Source organism: Jaculus jaculus, chromosome 4, assembly GCF_020740685.1.
Source record: "Jaculus jaculus isolate mJacJac1 chromosome 4, mJacJac1.mat.Y.cur, whole genome shotgun sequence".
In the NCBI taxonomy this organism is placed as follows: Eukaryota; Metazoa; Chordata; class Mammalia; order Rodentia; family Dipodidae; genus Jaculus; species Jaculus jaculus.
Genome location: NC_059105.1, coordinates 42,632,877 through 42,652,760, shown reverse-complemented (window position 1 = coordinate 42,652,760; position 19,884 = coordinate 42,632,877). Strand labels below are relative to the sequence as shown.

Genomic DNA, 19,884 nt, shown 5'->3' with positions numbered 1-19,884 from the left:
GTTTGGAAGCAAGTTGTCTGGGCTTAAGTCCATGCAGTAGGTATATGATTTAGAACAAGTTACCTTACCTCGCAGAAATAGTAAATAACAGTATGAACTTTACATAATAGTAACTAAAACAGAAGTGTGGCCCTGGCACCAAGCAAGCACTCAAACATCAGCGACAGGCTCATCGCTCAGGCTCAGTGGTCCAGCCTTGAGACAACAGTTTCAAATAAAATTGTCTTTTGGGCCAGGCGTGGTAAGCATGCCTTTAATCCAAGCACAGGGGCAGGAGGATCCCTGTGAGTGCAAGGCCAGTCAGAGACTACATAGTGAATTCCAAGTCAGCTTGGGCTAGAGATCGATTCTACTTCAGCAAACAAACAAAATTGTCTTTTGAGATAAATCATTGTTAGCTTAAAAGAAAGAAAAAAAAAAAAAAAGAACATGAAAAGGATGATTGTAGGGATTTGAAGTCATTCTAGAAACAAGGCCTAGCTTCCAGCCTGCAGAACTCCAGACAGGATTAAGATGATGGTCGGGTTCCCTAACTCGTGCTCTAGATCTCAGCCTCCTAACTCACACTCCAGGTTATAGGTCTCTCCTCACCCTGAGTCCCTTATCGCAATGCCTGATTCCAGGCTGACAAAGCCGAGATGCTGGGGGGTGCTGGACCCCTCAGAGTATCCTTCTGAGCATAACAGTCTGGTGCCTTGCTACAATCAGTGGTGTCTAATTCTTGGAACCCCCACAATTAGATTCTTATGTGATAGTTTCCAATTTTAAAAATGTGAGCCAGGCGTGGTGGCGCACGCCTTTAATCCCAGCACTCGGGAGGCAGAGGTAGGAGGATCGCCGTGAGTTCAAGGCCACCCTGAGACTCCATAGTGAATTCCAGGTCAGCCTGAGCTAGAGTGAGACCCTACCTTGAAAAACCAAAAAAAGAAAAAAAAAGTTATAATTCATTCGGTGTGGTGGCACACATCTTTAATCCCAGCATTTGGGAGGCAGAGGTAGGAGAATTTCCATGAGTTTGAGGCTATCCTGAGACTAATTCCAAGTCAGCCTGGGCTAGAGCAAGACCCTACCTTGAAATAACCAAAAAAAAAAAAAAAAAAAAAAAAGTGACAATTCAAATACTTTAATACTGTTTGTTCCAAATGAGACCTGTCTGAAGGCTGAATACAGCCCATGACTTTTAATTTTATTTTTAAATTTATTTTTTATTTGAGACAGAGAGAGAGAGAGAAAGGGAGAGAGAAAAGACAGTAAGAGAGAGAACAGTTGTGCCAGGGCCTGTAGCCATTGAAAACAAACTCCAGACACATATATCACTTTGTGCATCTGTCTTACATGGGACCTGGAGAATCAAACCTGGGTCCTTAGGCTTCGCAGGCAAGCACCTTAACTGCTAAGCCATCTCTCTAGCCCACTTGTTGGTTTTTCACTATTGCTCTGGGTGGGGATTCTTCATACCAAAGCCTGCCCCTGTCTAGATAGCAGCCTAAACCATTTTTAAAAAAAATTTTTTTGTTCATTTTTTATTTATTTATTTGAAAGTGACAGAGAGAGAGACAGATTGAGAATGGGCGTGCCAGGGCTTCCAGCCACTGCAAACGAACTCCAGATGTGTGCGCCCCCTTGTGCATCTGGCTAACATGGGACCTGGGGAACCAAGCCTCGAACCAGGGTCCTTAGGCTTCACAGGCAAGCACTTACCTGCTAAGCCATCTCTCCAGCCCTTTTTTTTTTTTTTTTTTTTTTTTTTTTTTAAGGCAGGCTCTAACTGTAGCACAGGCTGACTTGGATCTCACTGTTGTAGTCAGGGCTGGCCTTGAACTCACAGAGGTCTTTCTACTTCAGCCTCCTAAGGGCTGGGTTCGTAGGCATGTGCCATCAAGCCCCCTCTCACCTATCTTTAACAGTGCTCAGCCTCTAAGGACACAGAAGTGATCAATTCTTCCTCACGCTGGTGCTGGGTGGCTAAGGCTCACTCTGTTAACAAGCTGTCCTGTAAACAAAAGATGTCCAGGCTTGCTGTAAACATGCTGTCACCACTGAAGAAAGGTGGAGAACTTTCCAGGCAGTGCCCCTAGTCCTAATGTTTTAAACTCTGATGGGAGGAGACTGGAAGGCTGTTAGGAACTCGCTAAGTGTTCAAACCTGATCTTGCATATTGGTGAGGAAGGCACAAGTTTATGTGTACACCCACCAGAATTTCTCCATGGTGGGCTCAACCCTTGATGTCAAGCCTTTGATTTGACATCTTTACGCTGGGGCAGTAGTATCAGAGGTCTTATTACCTTTTAAACACAGGAAATTAAGGCGGGGTGCTAGATAGCTGTGAGACTAGAATTTGAGCAGCACAGGCAGTGGGCGGCAGCTGCGAACCTCCGCGCCTCACACCAGCACTCACCTCTGGGGTCTTAGGAATAAGTAACAAATGGTGTTGTTTACAGCCCTAATGGGTGTGGCTGGTTACTTTTAAATTCGTTACATGATTTGTAAAAGCTTTATGTTTCACAGTGCTATTAAGAGGAGCTGGTGAAAGAAAGCATTTTGTAATTGTTTTGAAAATTACACACATGGCAGGGAATTTTTAATTTTAAAATGAAAACATATTGAATGCTGAGCAACATTGTTTGTTTTTAGTATCTAAACTAAAATAGCCATAGATTAAAAAAAAGTTCTCCTTTCTTTAAAAGTTGTACAAAGAGACAACTAAAAACTAAATACTAAAAACTAAAATAGCCATAGATTAAAAAAAATTCTCCTTTCTTTGAAAGTTGTACAGACAAAGATGAACACACACACACACACACACACACACACACACATATATATATATATATATATATATATATTTTTTTTTTTTTTTGGTTTTTCCAGGTAGGGTCTCACTCTGGTCCAGGCTGACCTGGAATTAACTATGTAATTTCAGGATGGCCTTGAACTCACGGCACTCAGGAGGCTTTTAGGAGGTAAAGCCTCCTGAGTGCTGGGATTAAGGTGTGCACCACCACACCCGGCTTCAAAATTTAAAGATAGGAAGTTATTGGGTGTGGTAGCTTGTGCCTGTAATCTGTGCATTTGGGAGGCTGAAACAGGAGGATTGTTCCAGAACAGCCTGGACTATAGTATGTGACCCTGTCCCACAAGAACAACCGCAGCAGCAAGTCAAAAGCATATGTATGGACAATCACATTTCACTATAAAGCTAAGAACTTGTTAAATAATAAATTATGCTCTGATGATGCAACTCTATGAGCATAGTTCAAACCATACCATTCATCTCTACCAATTTACCTCTGCAAACCCAAGCCAGTAATTTTACCACACTTTCAAAGGGCATGGACTACGCCAAGTAGGAATGCCAGAGATATGATTGCTTCACGTACAATTTAATCCTTACATACAGCACAAGGTGGATATTATTTTCAGATGAGGAAATGTAGGAAGTGAGAGATTGTTTTGCACAAAGTGTTACAAATTGTGCAGCTGAGCTTGAACCTAGACAGAAAGACTTGAGAGTTGGAAACTGCATTGATTTGGACCATATTCTTGAAACTGAAGAGATCATCTTGGATCAACTTCCTAAATGCTGGGATTACAGGAATAGGATGCCACTCCCACCTTTTGCTTTGGTTTTGGTCTTTCGAGGTAGGGTCTCACTCTATCTAGCCCAGGCTGACCTGGAATTCACTCTGGAGTCCCAGGGTGGCCTCAAATTCACCGTGATCTTCCTACCTCTGCCTCCTGAGTTCTGGGATTAAAGGCGTGCACCACCACACCCGGCGCCACCACACCTTATAACTGCAGTTTTAAAATTCAGCAAAATTCTATTGGGTTGGGGCTGGAGAGATGGCTCAGGGGTGAAGGCACTTAACTGCAAAGCTTCGCAACCTAGCTAGATTCCCCAGTACCCACACAGATCCCGATGCACAAAGAAGTGCTCGCATCTGGAGCTCGTTACAGCAGCTGGAGGCACTTGGCTACCCATTGTCTCTCTTCTCTCTACTCACAAGTAAACAAAAAAAATATTTTTGTTGAGTGTGGTGGCGCACACCTTTAATCCCAGCATTTGGGAGGCGGATTGCTGTGAGTCAGAGTCCAGCCTGAGACTAGATAGTGATTCCAGGTCAGCCTGGGCTTGAGCGAGACCCTACCTCAAAAAACCAAGTGTGCGCGCGCACACACACACACACACACACACACACACACACACCATGCAATACTCTTTTGGGGCTGAAATTATGACTCAGCGGGTAAAGTGCTTGTCACTCAAGCATAAAGACCAGAGTTTGGATCCCCACACCCATGCAAAATGCTGGGCTTGGTGGTGTGTGGTATTCTCAGTGTGCACTGGGGGGGGTGTGAGGGTCGGGAGAGAGACAGGATCATCCTTGGGACTTGCTGGCAGGGTGGCCTAGCCAAACAGGTGAGTCTCAGGTTCAGTGAAGGACCCTGTCTCCAAAAAAAAAAAAAAAGGTTAAGAGTGATTGTGTCAACTGGCCCTATGTGTACACGTGTCCCCACAAGTACCCACATGCACACCTATCCATATATAAACATGCATACCACACACAAAATCAAAGCTTTTGGATTATAAAATTTGTTGTCACAGGCATATATACAACAGATCAGTTGATGGCAGTTTCAGAGTCCTGTCACCCACGTTTCTCTGCTTTTTCTCTCCTATGCTGGACTCCTACCTCTCTGTCTTAGTGCAGTGTCCACAGAGATCACAGGGCTGCCTGTCATCCCTGGCCTTGGCGCATCTTTTTCAACTTTGTTTGCTTTAATTTCATTCACCTCCTCAGTCATTCTTTGTAACATGTTTTTTCGGGGGGTGCTGGGGCGTAGGAAGGTGAACGTAACATAGGAAAGGAAAAAGCATAAAACATACTTAAAGCCACTAACACTTGGATAACCATATCCACTCCAAAACCAGAAAGTCCCCTACTCCAGAGCTCATCTGCTTCACAGTCACAGATCCTCCTTCAAAGGCACTCCCTTGACTTCTGCAGCCACCATCCCTCCTCTTCCTTTTAGGTCACTACCAGAGGGTGCAGCTGTCACCCTACCGTTCAGGGTGCTGACTGGGCCACTCGGGGTCTCAGCGGGGAACCTGCACGTGCTCCTCAGTGCTCGGCCACTGACCTCTGCTGCCAGCCCAGTGGGCTGCATTTGGAGAGAGAAGTCAATGGCACTGTGCGGCGCCTACTCGGCGTGCCTCCTCCGGCCCCACGGGGAGCCCTGATGGAGCGGTGCTGGTAGCCGTGACTCAGTCTGTGGTCGCTGTGCTGTCCAGTGCGGGGCGGGCAAAGGATGAAGGGGCCTTTTCTGAGGTGCTGCAGTCTAGCAGAGTTGACTGACGCCACAGGCTCACAAAGTCTAACATGCTCACTATCTGGTCCTTTGTAAAAAAGTCAGCTGACTTCTGCAGTACAGTGGTCCCTTGTGTGTGAGCATATCACCATATACACACACACACACACACATTGTTGTTGTTGTTGTTTTGTTTTTGAGATAGGGTTTCACTAGTTCAGGCTGACCTGTAATTCACTATGTAATCTCAGGGTGATCTATAAATATATTTGTGTGTGTGTGTGTGTGTGTGTGTGTGTGTGTGTGTGGTTTTTCAAGGTAGGGTCTCTCTCTGGTCCAGGCTGACCTGGAATTCATTATATATGTAATCTCAAGGTGGCCTCAAACTCATGGAGATCCTCCTACCTCTGCCTCCCGAGTGTTGGGATTAAAGGCAATGACCACCATGCCTGGCTTGAAGATATATTTAAAAAATATTTTAAAAAATATTTTATTTATTTATGAGAGAGAGAGAATGGGCACGCCAGGGCCTCTAGCCACGGCAAATGAACTCCAGATGTATGTGCCACCTGGGTCCTTAGGCTTTGCAGGCATGTACCTAACTGTTAAGCCATGTCCTCAGCCCTTAAAAAATATTTTTATTTATTTATTGGCAAGCAGAGAGAGATAGAGAGACAGAATACGCATGCCCAAGCCTCCAGCTGCTACAAACAAACTCCAGATGCATGTGCCACTTGACAACGTCCATAACTGTAAACAATATCCCATGGTAATTCCCCCCAATCTCTAACACTTCTTAGAAAAAAAAAATTATTTATTTGCAAGGAGAGAGAGAGAGAGAGACTGACAGTTCACTGAGATTTTAACATGCATTTTTTTGGTCACTGAGCAGGACACAGCTTACTTTCTTTGACCCATTGTGATTTCCTATATTGATCTGTCCAAGATCTTTGTCCATTTTTTTTTTTTTTTTTTTACTGGATTGTCCTCTCCTTATTGACTCTAGAGTCAGTTTAAATTTTCTGGGTAGAAACCTCTGTCTGAGTCTCACTCATTTTTTTTTTTTTTTTTTGAGGTAGGGTCTCACTCAAGCCCAGGCTGATCTGGAATTCACTATGTAGTCTCAGGGTGGCCTTGAACTCATGGCGATCCTCTTACCTCTGCCTCCTGAGTGCTGGGACTAAAGACATGCACCTCCTGCCTGGCTGAGTCTCACTCATTTTGACACCTCAGAAGAGGTGGCACTAAGGTTCCTTTCTGGACTCGATCACGCAGGTCAAGGAGCGTGGCTTCCCTGGCTCTTGGAGACCACAGCCTGCTTCACAGGGCCTATGGCTCTTGTAGGAGCTGAGTGTCTATGTCCCAGCTTCCGTCACTAGGATGTAGGTTGACAGAGGGCAGTGACCCGGATTTTCCTTTTTTTCTATCCCAGGAGGTGCTCACTAACTGGTCACTGAAAAACTGAATAAATGACCACCCAGATATAAGGTAGGAAATGAAGGAAGAGGAAAGAGCTGACAGGAATGTGTGTGTGTGTGTGTGTGTCCTATCACTGACATTTTAAGAAAGTGGCCAACTGCATGCTATTATTAGACATCCCTTCCTCTCCCAGTTCAGAATGGAATTCTTTCCCACAATAGTCTGGATTTGTAAGATTTTGTTCGTTTCCTAAGCCAAACTTTCTCATCATTTCAAATGTATTGGAGCAACGTACGTTTCATTTTTCACATAATAATATGGAAGACTAGGAGTTTTATTGATGCTTAGGTAGATTCGGTCATTTTTATCATTAATTTCTTTTCACATAGCACTTTAACATTATAGATAATCATTTGACTGCTTAGGGAAATGTTCAAGAACTTACAATACTGATATAGTTAGAGAAAATTTAGCTGGACCCCTATTCCATTTCTCTCCTTCTCTTCCCTTTCCAACCCCCCATTGCTTTTTCTCTCTCACAGGGTCTTTCCATGTAGCCTAGGCTGGTCTCAAATTTGTATTCCTGCCTCAGCCTTCCAAGTGCTGGGATTATAGGCATACATCACCCTCCTCAGCTCTTCCCTTATAACTTATATTTCTGACCATCTTTTTATAAATTTTGTTTTTATTTATTTATTTGAGAGCGAGTGAGCGAGCGAGCTAGCGAGAGAGAGAGAGAGAGAGAGAGAGAGAGAGAGAGGGAGAGAGAAAAGAGTATGGGTGCACTGGGTCTTCCAGCCACTGCAGACGAACTCCGGATGCGTGCATCCCCTTGTGCATCTGGCTTAAGTGGGCCCTGGGGAATTGAGCCGAGGTCCTTTGGCTCTGCAGGCAAGTGCCTTAACCACTAACCCATCCCTCCAGCCCTTGGTTATCTTTTGTTGCTTTTTTAGTACATCCTCTTCAGTGCTTCACCCCTATTTTTATTGAAAGCTCTACCATTTAAAATGATAATTCGTGTATCTAATATCGCTTTTGCTCTCTCTGGTGTTACAGTCCTTCCTGTTGAGTTGCTCTCTTCATGGCTGTGCCCCAGAATTCAGCCCAAGACACTTGTGCTGTGTCTGCATTTCCTCTCCCTAACACCTTGCTCCCAACCCCTCCCAGCGCCATTTCCAGCGGGGCATCTGGTGCTGTGCTGTCCCTTCAGACAAAATATGGCCCAGGGGGGTTGCCCTCTGGTCACAATCTGCCTCGCTTTGGAATGTCACTCAGACTGAGTTTGGATATCCAGACCCCACATAAATCTGGAAGCTGTGGTGGGCTTCTGTACTCCCAGTGTGTCTATTTTGAGAAAGGCGATGGAGATAGGAGAATTTTCTGGAAGTCCCTGAGCAGAGTGGTAAACAAGAAGAGGTAGAAGGTAAGGATGGCCTGAACTTTGTTCTCTGACTTCCACTGTGTGCCTGCCATTGAGCGCGCGTGCACACACACACACACACACACACCAAATTAAAATATTTTAAAAGGGGCTGGCTGGGCGTGGTGGTGGTCACTTTTAATACCAGCAGTTCAGAGGCAAAGGTAAGATGATAGTTGTGAGTTTGAGGCCACTCTGAGGCTACATAGTCAGCCTAAAAAAAAAAAGAGGGGGTGGCTGGAGAGATGACTCAGTGGTTAAAGGCACTTGTTTGCAAAGCCTGATGGCCTGGGTTCAATCCACCAGCACCCACATAAAGCCGGATTACACAAAGTGGGGCATGTATCTGGAGTTCATTTGCATTGTGGTAAGAGTTCCTGATATGCCCATACTCTCTCCCCCCCCCTTCCTCCCTGTCTGTGTGCAAATAAGTAAAAATAATATTTAAAAAATTTTTTTTATAAAAAGCTTGGTGTGCTGGTGCACACCTTTAATCCCAGCACTTGGGAGGCAGAGGTAGAGGTAGGATTACTGTGAAGTGGAGGCCAGCCCAAGACTACAGAATGACTTCTAGGTCAGCCTGGGCTAGAGAGAGAACCTACCTTGAAATAACAACAAAAGCTGGGAAGTCATCCCAAGCTTTCATTCTTTCTGTGCCCTCCACCCCCATCTCTAGCCAGTTACCTGCTAATTCTTATTTTATTATTTATTTGTTTATTTATTGTTTTTTCAAGGTAGGGTTTCATTCTAGCCCAGGCTGACCTGGAATTTAGTACTTAGTCTCAGGATGGCCTCAAACTCACAGCCATCCTCCTACTTCTGTCTCCTGAGTGCTGGGATTAACGGCGTGTGCCACCATGCCTGGCTGAGTTTTTATTTTATAACATCTGCTTTATCTACCCCTGCCTTTCTTCCTGATGACAGCCCCTCGCCTGTGAGTTCTAATTATCCTTAGCCGTGACCATATAAGCAGTTTTCTGGTTTTTTTCCTTGTCTTATCTCTCCTCAAATGCAAGTCCACATTAATCTTCCCAAAATATATCTCAGCACATCCTGACTACTATTTCAAAACACCTTTACAACTGTAGGTTTGAATCTTAATTCTTTTTTTTTACTTTTTTTTTTTTTTGAGGTAGGATCTCACTCTAGCCCAGGCTGACCTGGAATTCACTCTGTATTCTCAGGGTGGTCTTGAACTCACAGCAATCCTCCTACCTCTGTCTCCCCAGTGCTGGGATTAAAGGTGTGCGCACCACGTCTGGCTGAATCTCAATTCTTAAACTGAGACAGAACTCACTCATAGTTTCCATCCTTATCCTCCACTTCTCCCGTATAAAGCCTCCCTTAGTTCACTGCTCTGCTACTAACCATTGACCATGCTTCAACCTCTTAATTTCTTTCCCTTTATCTAAGTCCTACTATTTTCTTCAAGGGTCAGTTGAAGTCCTAGCTCACATTCTGACTAATTCTCCTTTTTCTAGCACTTCTCATAGCATGTCATTCCTCCAGGGTGTACCATGTATTACGACTTTTTCTTTTGTTTTATGTTTTTGTTTTTGTATTTCGAGGTAGCGTCTCACTGTAGCTCAGGCTGACCTGGAATTCACTACGTAGTCTCAGAGTGGCTTTGAACTCACGGTGATCCTCCTACCTCTGCCTCCCAAGTGCTGGGATTAGTGGTGTGTGTCACCACGTCCGGCTTTATGACTTTTTTTTTTAAATTGTTTTCAAGGTAGGGTCTCAGGCTGACCTGGAATTCACTATGTAGTCTCAGGGTGGCCTTGAACTCATGGTAATTCTCCTACCTCTGCTTCCCAAGGGCTGGGATTAAAGGCGTATGCCACCATGCCTGGCTAACTTTATTTATTCATTCATTCAACAAATGCATTGACTGGTAAGCAGAAGTCACAAGCTCCCAACTTATCATAATGTGGTGAAAGAAATCATTACTATATAATGGAAAGCATGCCATACACACTGTAGTAATTATTTTTGGCAGACTGGAAGTTGAATCTCATGCATGCTTCTCTACTGAGCTACCTCCCCAACCCATAAGAACTACAATAAATCTCTCAAGAGCAGTTAGTAGACTTGGTGTGAATCTTTAGCAAAATTCAGCCTATATGAATAGGACTTTACATTTTTTGAAAGAAAAACTTAAGATTTTTAAAATTTAATTTTTATTATATATATTTTTATTTGCAAGTAGAGCAAGAGAGACAGAGAGAATGGGTGTGCCAGAGCCTCTAGCCACTGCCAACAAACTCCAGATGTATGGGCCAGTTTGTGCATCTGGCTTTACGTGGGAACTGGGGAATTGACCCTGGGTCCTTAGGCTTTGTAGGCAAGTGCCTTAACCACTAAGCAATCTTAGAACTTAAGCTTTTTTTGTTTTGTTTTGTTTTTTCAAGGTAGGGTCTAAGTCTAGCCCAAGCTGGTCTGGAATTCACTATGTAATCTCAGAGTGGCCTTGAACTCATGGCCATCCTCCTACCTCTGCTTCCCAAGTGCTGGGATTAAAGGCGTGTGCTGCCATGCCCGGCCAGAACTTAATTTTTTTTTTTTTTTTTTTTTTTTTTTTTGGTTTTTCGAGGTAGGGTCTCACTCTGGTCCAGGCTGACCTGGAATTAACTCTGTCATTTCAGGGTGGCCTTGAACTCATGGAAATCCTCCTACCTCTGCCTCCCGAGTGCTGGGATTAAAGGCGTGCGCCACCACGCCCGGCTTTAGAACTTAAATTTTTAATGTTTTCTATAGTTACTGAAATTCCTAACACAGAAATGCATAGAGCTGTTCACACATTTATCAAGCTGTGGTTGTACAAATAAACAATTTTTGTGGTCAGGATGAGGAAAAAGTACATGAGCCTAAAAATGAACATACATATAGCCAATAATTAAGTATCATATATCAGAGGGTGTTGCGGTCCGGTTCGCATTGCTGGTAGAAATCACCCAACCAAGAGTAGCTTCTGGGAAAAAGAGATTTATTTTGGCTTACAGGCTTGAGGGGAAGCTCCACGATGGCAGGGGAAAACGATGGCATGAGCAGAAGGTGGACATCACCCCCTGGCCAACATAAGATGGACCACAGCAACAGGAGGGCGTGCCAAACACTGGCAAGGGGAAACTGGCTATAAAGCCCATAAGCCCGCCCCCAACAATACACTCCCTCCAGGAGGCATTAATTCCCAAATATCCATCAGCTGGGGAGCTAGCATTCAGAACTCCTAAGTTTATGGGGGACACCTGAATCAAACCACCACACGGGAAACTACAGGAATTAATTCAGTGATCTCAACAGATTTGTCAAGAAATTGCCTAGCAGAGTGAGGTGGTACACACCTTTAACCCCAGCACTTCGGAGGCCAAGGTAGGAGGGTCACTGTGAGTTTGAGGCCAACCTGAGACTACATAGTGTATTTAGGTCAGCCTGGGATAGAGCAAGACGCTACCTCAAAACAACAAAAGAAATTGCCTGTAGGAGCTGTATTTAAAGGAAGAAAAGAAAGAGAAAAAGAGAGAAAAGAAATGGTGCAGTTTGTCTCTAGTTTTAAAGACTGGTTTTCTTTTTTTTTTTTTAGTTTTTCGAGGTAGAGTCTCACTCTGGTCCAGGCTGACCTGGAATTAACTCTGTAGTCTCAGGGTTGCCTTGAAGTCATGGCGATCCTCCTACCTCTGCCTCCCGAGTGCTGGGATTAAAGGCGTGCGCCACCACGCCCGGCTTAAGACTGGTTTTCTCATAAGAGGGGCGACAGCAACTAACCCTATTAAGCGCTCACTAAGCATCAGCCACCTCTGCAAGTAGGTAGGCTTATGTCACCTCCTTTGTTCCTTAAAACAGCTATCTGTGAGCACCATTAGATCCCCATTTTGGGATAAGGAAAGTGATATAGTGAAACAGCAGATTCATGATCTAAGGACTCTGATTTCAGAGTCTCCTATGCCTGAGTGCTATGCCATCATGTCCCTTGTGGAGATGCCAGTAGTTACTGGAAGACCAAAAAGAATCGTGGGGAAGGTGGCGAGAGCTAGAGAGCAGGCAGGGAGAGCTGGCAGAGCGTGTGTGTGTGTGTGTGGGGGGGGGGTAAGAAAGGATTGAGGGGCAAGCTGTTTTATTTCCTCCTAGCTGAATCTTTGAAGGTATAGATAAAAGACAAACAAGTGAGGTCAGTCATAATAGAGGGAACAACTTTAAAATGAAAATAGCATTTCATTTTCCTACAATGCATATACCATCATGGGGAGAGAAAGATGGCATTGAATGGGGAATTGATAAATTGGTCAAGATACTTGTACCCACCCCTACACAGGGACTGAGAATTTTTAGTCTCCTCCTCTTTGCACTTTACTCTGTGTTTGGAAAAAATAGGGGAGCAAAGTAAGAGGCAGGCTGTCTGTGAGCACACACAGCTGTCACTGGGCCACTTTGTTTCCTCGGCGGTTGCTCCTTGCATGGTGGTCCTGATAGGCAGAGCTGACATTATTCATTTCTTCCAGCAATCCCAGTAAAAGGTTGCCAGTGCCAAGCAGAAGGCTGGCATATCTTAATCCACTCTGACTCGCTCTAGTAAACGCTAGAGTGGCAGGCAGGTGGCTGCCAGAGACAAGAGAAGAGAGGCCGGGAATGGTCTGGAAGGGGGTGGGGAGCTGGGCTGGTGGCGTTCAGTCTTGGCATCCAAAGCAGCAAATGCAAGACCAAAACAATCAGGCAAACAAAAATCCAAAACAAAACCATGTGGGAAAACTGGGGAGAAATGGGGCATGAGGAGACAAGGTGCCTGTGTGAAAGAGAAAGCAGACACAGCTTCCTATGTGCCTGCTTTCAGTGCTGGTCTTTGCATACTCCGCTTATGTGCCCATACTCCACGGTAACTTACCTCTCCCAACACCTAGAGTGGAAGGTGGAAATTGTACTCCCTTCACAGATCAAAGGGCTTTTGAAAAGGACAAAACCAAAATGAATTTTCAACAAAGCTGTGTGTTTTCTTGATTTGTGGAACTGCAGTCATACAAATTTGAGATGCTAACAGTTTTGGAAAGAGATGAATCAGAAAAACTTCAAGTTCCTTGAAGTTCTATGTGCTAGAGTGGGTTCTGTATCGGAATAAGATGGCTCTGGAGTAAGCTGCATGAATCAATAATGTTTCAAAGCTAAGGAGAGTATGTTGTTTGCTGAAATTTAAGAAAGCAATACAGGGGTAAGAAGATGGCTCAGCAGTTAAAGGTGCTTGCTTGTAAAGCCTTGCTGGCCTGTGTTTGATTCCCCAGTACTTATGTGCAGCCAGATGCATCTGCAGTTTGGTTGAGGCAGCAAGAGGCCCTGGTGTGTCCTTACTCTTTCTGCTTGCAAATAAGTTATATAATATAAATATAAAGTAAACATAGTTTTTTTGTTTAAAAAAGAAAGAAAGAAAAGCAATGGAGTGAGCCTTCACTGAGAAAGCACCACAGTTAAATATTTTCTGAAATGATAATTTTTTGTTGTTTTTGAGGTAGGGTTTCACACTAGCCTAGGCTGACCTGGAAACTCACTATGCAGTCTCAAGGTGGCCTCAAACTCACAGCGATCCTTCTACCTCTGCATCCCCAGTGCTGGGATTAAAGGCGTGCACCACCACGCCTGGCTTTGAAATTATAATTTTTTTTGTTTTTTTGAGGTAGGGTCTCTCTGCTGTCCAGGCTCACCTGGAATTAACTATGTAGTCTCAAGGTGGCCTCGAACTCATGGCAATCCCTCTACCTCTGCCTCCCAAGAGCTGGGATTAAGGGCATGCGCCACCATGCCTGGCCTGAAACAATAATTTTTTAAAGTACACAAATTTCATGATTATTTGGGTATATTACTGAACATCATCATTAGCTCAATCCATTTATTACTTGCTTAATGGATAAGATTAAGGATACTTTCATTCTTTTGGTAACCATATCCTTAGATTAAAAATAGGCACGCAAGCAAGTCCAAAGTACAGGTACAGATTGGATGTGTATTTGGGAGGCATTTTGCTTGCTGGCAAGCTCATTTTTTCACAAAGAAAAATGGGTTGCTCTTGCCTCTTGCACAAAGATGCACTGTTAGAAAGAGAGAGAGGGAGAGAGAAGGAAAGAATGAATTTGTGTTTAAGAAAAAAATAGAATACTATCCAATAGGATAATTTAGTTAGTATGAAATATGAACTGATAAAATGTATGACTTGTGAGAATTAAAAAAATATAACTTTATAATAAGATATTAAAATACTAATATTTGGAAATCTTAACAGTAAGCAAGTTTCTCTAAAATTCTTTGTTTTGTACCCCATTACTAGAGATGGAGTTATCTATTTATTTTTAAATTTTTAATCTGTCCAGTTCGTGCAGTTGTGGCTGTGTTCAGAGTTTCCACAAGGAACAAGGCAGAGTGTTTGAGAAGCGTTGCTGCCTCAGCCCCTTCCCAGAGCTGCCATCTGGGCTTGTTTATTTGTGTTTCCAACTTTCTGGGACAGGGTTTCTCTGTGAGGGGCTGAGCACCAAGCAGAGGAAGTGTTTCACAGCAGCCTACCTTTTTTCCTCCTTAAAAAAAAAAAAGAAGCTATATTTTCAAACTTTAGTTTGGTCAAACATATCAAATGAATAACACAATCACAGTTGGCAATCTCAGAATTGCCTTAGCAAAGTTTTCCACGATTTGATGTAAGTTATATCCCTGCATGCCTGTGTCTTTCAAATCTTTTTCAAAACCAGAGCTGTCATTAAGACTACAGCCATTTGGCTTGGAAATCAAATATTTTTTCCCCCTGAATTCTTCCACAACTAAGTATTTGATTTAGAAACGAATAAGAAACATTTCCAAGCAGTTCTCCCAATTTTGTAAAGTACACATGAGCCATGTTCACAAAAGCAAACAAAACAAAACAAAAAATCATTTCAAATATTAAGAAACAAAGCATGATTATTAGATGGATTGTACAAACTGATTAGGAAGAACAGTTTAAGAATTCACACACAAGTCAACACATGCAAACAATGCTCTTATTTTTGGAAACATTTAACACATAAAGTAGAAGGAACGGGTACCTTGTAGAGTAAAATCCAGCAACACATATTCGTAAGCAAATTCTGCCTTTGTTTCCACTTGCGGTCTCTTGAGGGTAGAAAAGATTTTTCCAGGGCTGCTATCATCAGGGTCTTCCAGCTTCCGAAGTCCGCACCCCATGGCAGAGTCTGCAAGGAATTAAACTGCAGGAAAAGGGCGAGAGAGCAGCAAATTCTGTTGTTTAAGCTGCGAAAGGAAAGTTGCAGACTTGGCTGCTTTGACTTGGTTTTCGGCTGAACCATAGACAGCCCAAAAGAAAACGTCGGGGTCCGAAGCAAGGGGCCGAGGGCACGCTCTATCCATTTTTCTGTGAAGTCTCTGAGCCCATGGTTGAGCCCCAGCTCCTGGAGGCTGGGCTTGATCTTCGAGAAACTTGCAAGCTGCTCCAACTTAGCGGAGAATTTCCATGCCACGTCAATTTACAGCCAGCCAGCCCCTACCAGAGTTCCGTCCCTGAAGGCACCAACAGTGCTTTGTCTCTCCCAGCTGGCTGGATGAAAAAAGAGGTGTCCAGAAACGGAATTTAAAGGCAAAAGTGCAACTCGGATGTGATTATTTACAAGTATAGGATATATTCAGACAGCGCGCATACAATTCTTTTTCTGTTTTCTCCATCCGGTACTCACCCTCCTTCCTTCTTGCTACCCCCAAGAAAGCAAAAGGAGAGAGGGAGGGAGGGAAGAAGAGAGAGGGAGAGGGAGAGAGAGAGAGAGAGACAGAGACAGAGAGAGAGAGAGAGAGGATAAAAAAAAGATTAATGTGGTTGGAAACAAAAATCATTTCTGGAAAGGAAATCAGTTTTATGAGGAAACTTTCTGCAGTCTAAAAGGAGAAAAGTGATGTGGAAAAATAAAAATGCACTTTAGGAGCCTGATGTGGTGGTGCATGCCTTTAATCCCAGCACGGGGGATCAGAGGTAGGAGGATTGCCATAAGTTTGAGGCCACCTTGAGACTACATAGTGAAATCCAGGTCAGTCTGAGCTACAGTGAGACCTTACCTCGAAAAACAACAACAACAAAAAAGAAGCACTTTAGGTAACCTTTGAAAATGTCTTTGTACATCGGGTTTCTTTATGCTGGAAAAATCATATGCTGATATAAACGAGCAAGTTAAAAACATATTAAAACATTTTCATAAAATACTCGGGAAAGAAGAGAAGGATAATGGGGGTGCATGTGATCAAAGTACCTTATACACATGTATGAATATGTCATCATGAAACCCACTTTTATCCAATTATTGTATGTTAATAAAAAGAAATAAAAATTAAACAAGATATAGCACTACTTAATTGCAAAGGAGAGGCAGTCATAGATAATTAGCTTCCCCAACACCCTTGGTTTAACACACTGTTGTTTCAAGACTCGTGATAGTAATGAGTAAAGTACTTCTACAGGTCTCAAAATAGCCTTAATAAAGAAAATGGGGGGTTGCAAAGATGGCTCAGCTGTTAAGGGGTTTGTATGCGAAGCCAAAGGACTCAGGTTTGATTCCTCAGTACCCTCAGAGAGCAAGATGCACAAGGTGGCACATGCATCTGGAGTTCATTTGCAATGGCTGGAGGCCCTGGCATAAACACACACACACTCTCTCTCTCTCTGCCTCTTTCCCTTTCTGTCAAATAAATAAATAAAAATAAAATATTTTTAAATGAAACTTTAACACCTTGATTCATTCAGTCTGTACATACCACTGGCCTTAAGTCAAGAATGCTTGATGATGGGCAGTTTGCTGCACGCATGCGCGCTCATGTCAGCGGTGGGCCTCGGGGTCAGACTGCCTGCATCCCAATCGAGCTTCTCAGGTGCACTGTAGACAAGCCCTTGGGCAAGTTAGTCTGCTTCTTTAAGTTTGAATTTCCTTCCCTCTCAAGTGTTCAAAGCAGCACTTACTTCCCAGGTTTCTTACCAAGGCTGAATGAGACAATATTGCCTTCCGTCCCACTAAGCCTGGTGAGAGCACACGGAGTGTGTGGTAATGTGTGTGCATCACAAGACGGGTGGCGGCGGTGGCGGTGGTGGAAGGAAGTGATGCTGTCCCCACTCTCACTATTTACAAAATAAATCCTGATCTCGACATTCTGCGTAGCTTTTTCCATCACACTGAAGGGTGCATATGAAAACTCTCCTGGGGAGTGTGTGTGTGGATTATTAGTTTGCTATCCTTTGCCCCCCTTTCTCCCTATATCCCTTTAAATGTTTTACTTCCCTGAAGTGTTTTCAACAGTGGACAGTTCCATAGTCCTCCATGTTCAGGTCATATGTCAATGGAAGGAAACTGGGTAAATTTGACAAAATAGACAGCAGGCTCTGACAGAGTGACTCATCTGACTATTCGCAGTGCTTCATGCCTGTCATTTTTCATGTCCTTTTTACAGGATGGGCTGTGTGCTCTTGCAAAGCAGAAATGGAATCTCCAATAGTCACTAGTACCAGCTACAGTGCTTGGAAGCTATATTATCTTAAAAAAATTTTTTTTTGTTTATGCTTACTTATTTATTTGAGAGTGACAGGGAAATAAAGAGGAAGAAAGAGAGAGAGAGAGAGGAAGAGAGAGAGAAAGAGAGAGAATGGAAACACCAGGGCTTCCAGCCACTGCAAACAAACTCCAGATGCATGTGCCCCCTTGTGCATCTGGCTAACGTGGGTACTGGGGACTGGAGCCTTGAACAGGGGTTCTTAGGCTTCACAGGCAAGTGCTTAACTGCTAAGCCATCTCTCCAGCCCATATTATCTTTTTTTTTGAGGCAGGGTCTCACTTTAGCCCAGGCTGACCTGGAATTCACTATATAGTCTCAGGGTGGCCTCAAACACATGGCTATCCTCCTACCTCTGCCTCCTGGGTGCTGGGATTAAAGGCGTGTGCCACCACGCTGGGCTGTAATGGAAGATTATTTCTTAAGTACTCATGCTCCAGACACTCAGTTAATACTGGGTAAATAAGATGACCAATCATAGTCTGTGTCCTAAAGGAATTTATGGTTAAGTGGGGAAGACATTCAATGCAATTGGTAGCTACTGAGATGAAAGGATGCATGGGAAGCCCCAAGGTCCTTCTCACTACCCTGGAGGATGACATCTGAGATGCTTTCAAGGATGAATATGTATAAAATAAACAGGTGTGGGGATCATGTGCTTGTGGGAAGAAAAATATAACCAAAGTAGGGAATCATGAAACAGAAGCATATCTAAGGAACATGATGCACTGAGAGTTACTGGGACATACAATGTGAAAGTAAAAAGGACTAAACTGTAAAGAAGGAAAGGGCGCCAGACGTGGTGGCGCACGCCTTTAATCCCAGCACTTGGGAGGCAGAGGTAGGAGGATTGCCATGAGTTCAAGGCCACCCTGAAATTCCACAGTGAATTCCAGGTCAGCCTGGGCTAGACTGAGACCCTACCTCAAAAACAAAACAAAACAAAACAAAACAAAACAAAGAAAAAAAAGAAGAAGAAGAAGGAAAAGGCTACCCTGCAATGGGCTTTGTATGTCACACAAAGGGAGGCAATGAGAGGGAGTCAAATAACCAAATGGAGTAATCAAATGAGGAGTTTGAAGTCCAAGTGACATCATGTTTGCTATGTCCCTGGGGCTGCTTTGAGGTGGATGCCTCAAGCAGGAGCAGGGATGGAGACCAGTCAGGGAGGTCAGAGCCCACTGAGCGGGTGGATGTGCTACCTCAGTAGGGTTTTCTTGTGCATGTATATGTGCGTGTGTGTGTGTCAGTGCACATGCATGTGTGCCCATGTGTGTGTGTAGAGGACACAGGCTGATGTCCAGTGTCTTTCTCAGTCTCTCCCCATCTTATTTCATTAGACAAGGATTTCTACTGAGCCTGGAACTTACTGATTAGGCTGGACTTAGGTAACTAGCAAGTCCCAGGGATCCTCCTGTCTCCTCCTACCTAGTGCCGGGATTAATGGCTCAAGGGCTTGGTTTCTATATGGGTGCTGGGAATCCAAATTCAGGTGCTTATGCTTTTGTAGCATTTTACCAACTGAGCCATCTCCTCAGCCTATCAGCAGGCCTTAAAGAATTTCTCTTTCTTTCATATTTTTAAAAATTTATTAATGAGAGAGATAGAAAGAGGGAGGCAGGGAGGGAGGGAAAAAAGGAGAGAGAAAGAGAGAGAATATTTGCCACCAAGGCTTCTAGCTACTGTAAATGAATTTCAGTTACATGTGCCATTTTGTGCATCTGGCTTTATGTGGGTACTGGGCAATCAAACCTAGATCCTTTGGCTTTGCTGGCAAGTGCCTTAATCGCTAAGCCAACTCTCCAAACCATTCTTGTTTTTGAGACAGAGACAAATGTAGCTGAAGATAACCTTGAAGTGCTTCTGCCTGAGTGTTTGGATTATAAAATGTGCACCACCATGCTGACTTTATACAGTGCTGAAGATCGAACCCAGGGCTTTGTGCATGCTAGACAAGTGCTCTACCAAGTGAACCATGTCCTCAGCCCAAGAAATTGTTATCCTTAGTAAAAGGAACTACAGGTCTGGAGAGTGGGCTCAGTGGTAAAAGGTGTTTGCTTACAGAGCTGTTGTCCTTGGTTCAGTTCCCCAGCACCCTTGTACAACTGGATGCAAAAAAATGACACATACACCTGGCATTTGTTTGCAGTGGCAAGGATACCCTGGTGTGAAAACTCACACAC

The 19,884-nt window shown here is 43.8% G+C and overlaps 1 protein-coding gene across 1 annotated transcript in view; it reads right to left on the bottom strand.

Moving 5' to 3' along the window:
- Rftn2 (raftlin family member 2) overlaps window positions 1-15,862 on the bottom strand; it is a 78,008-nt gene extending 62,146 nt beyond the window's left edge. The window contains exon 1 of the mRNA XM_045147211.1: window positions 15,205-15,862. Within this exon, the coding sequence (XP_045003146.1) occupies window positions 15,205-15,343 (139 nt within the window). The 5' untranslated portion in view covers window positions 15,344-15,862. The remainder of the gene's footprint in view (window positions 1-15,204) is intronic.
- Window positions 15,863-19,884: the final 4,022 nt, after the last annotated feature.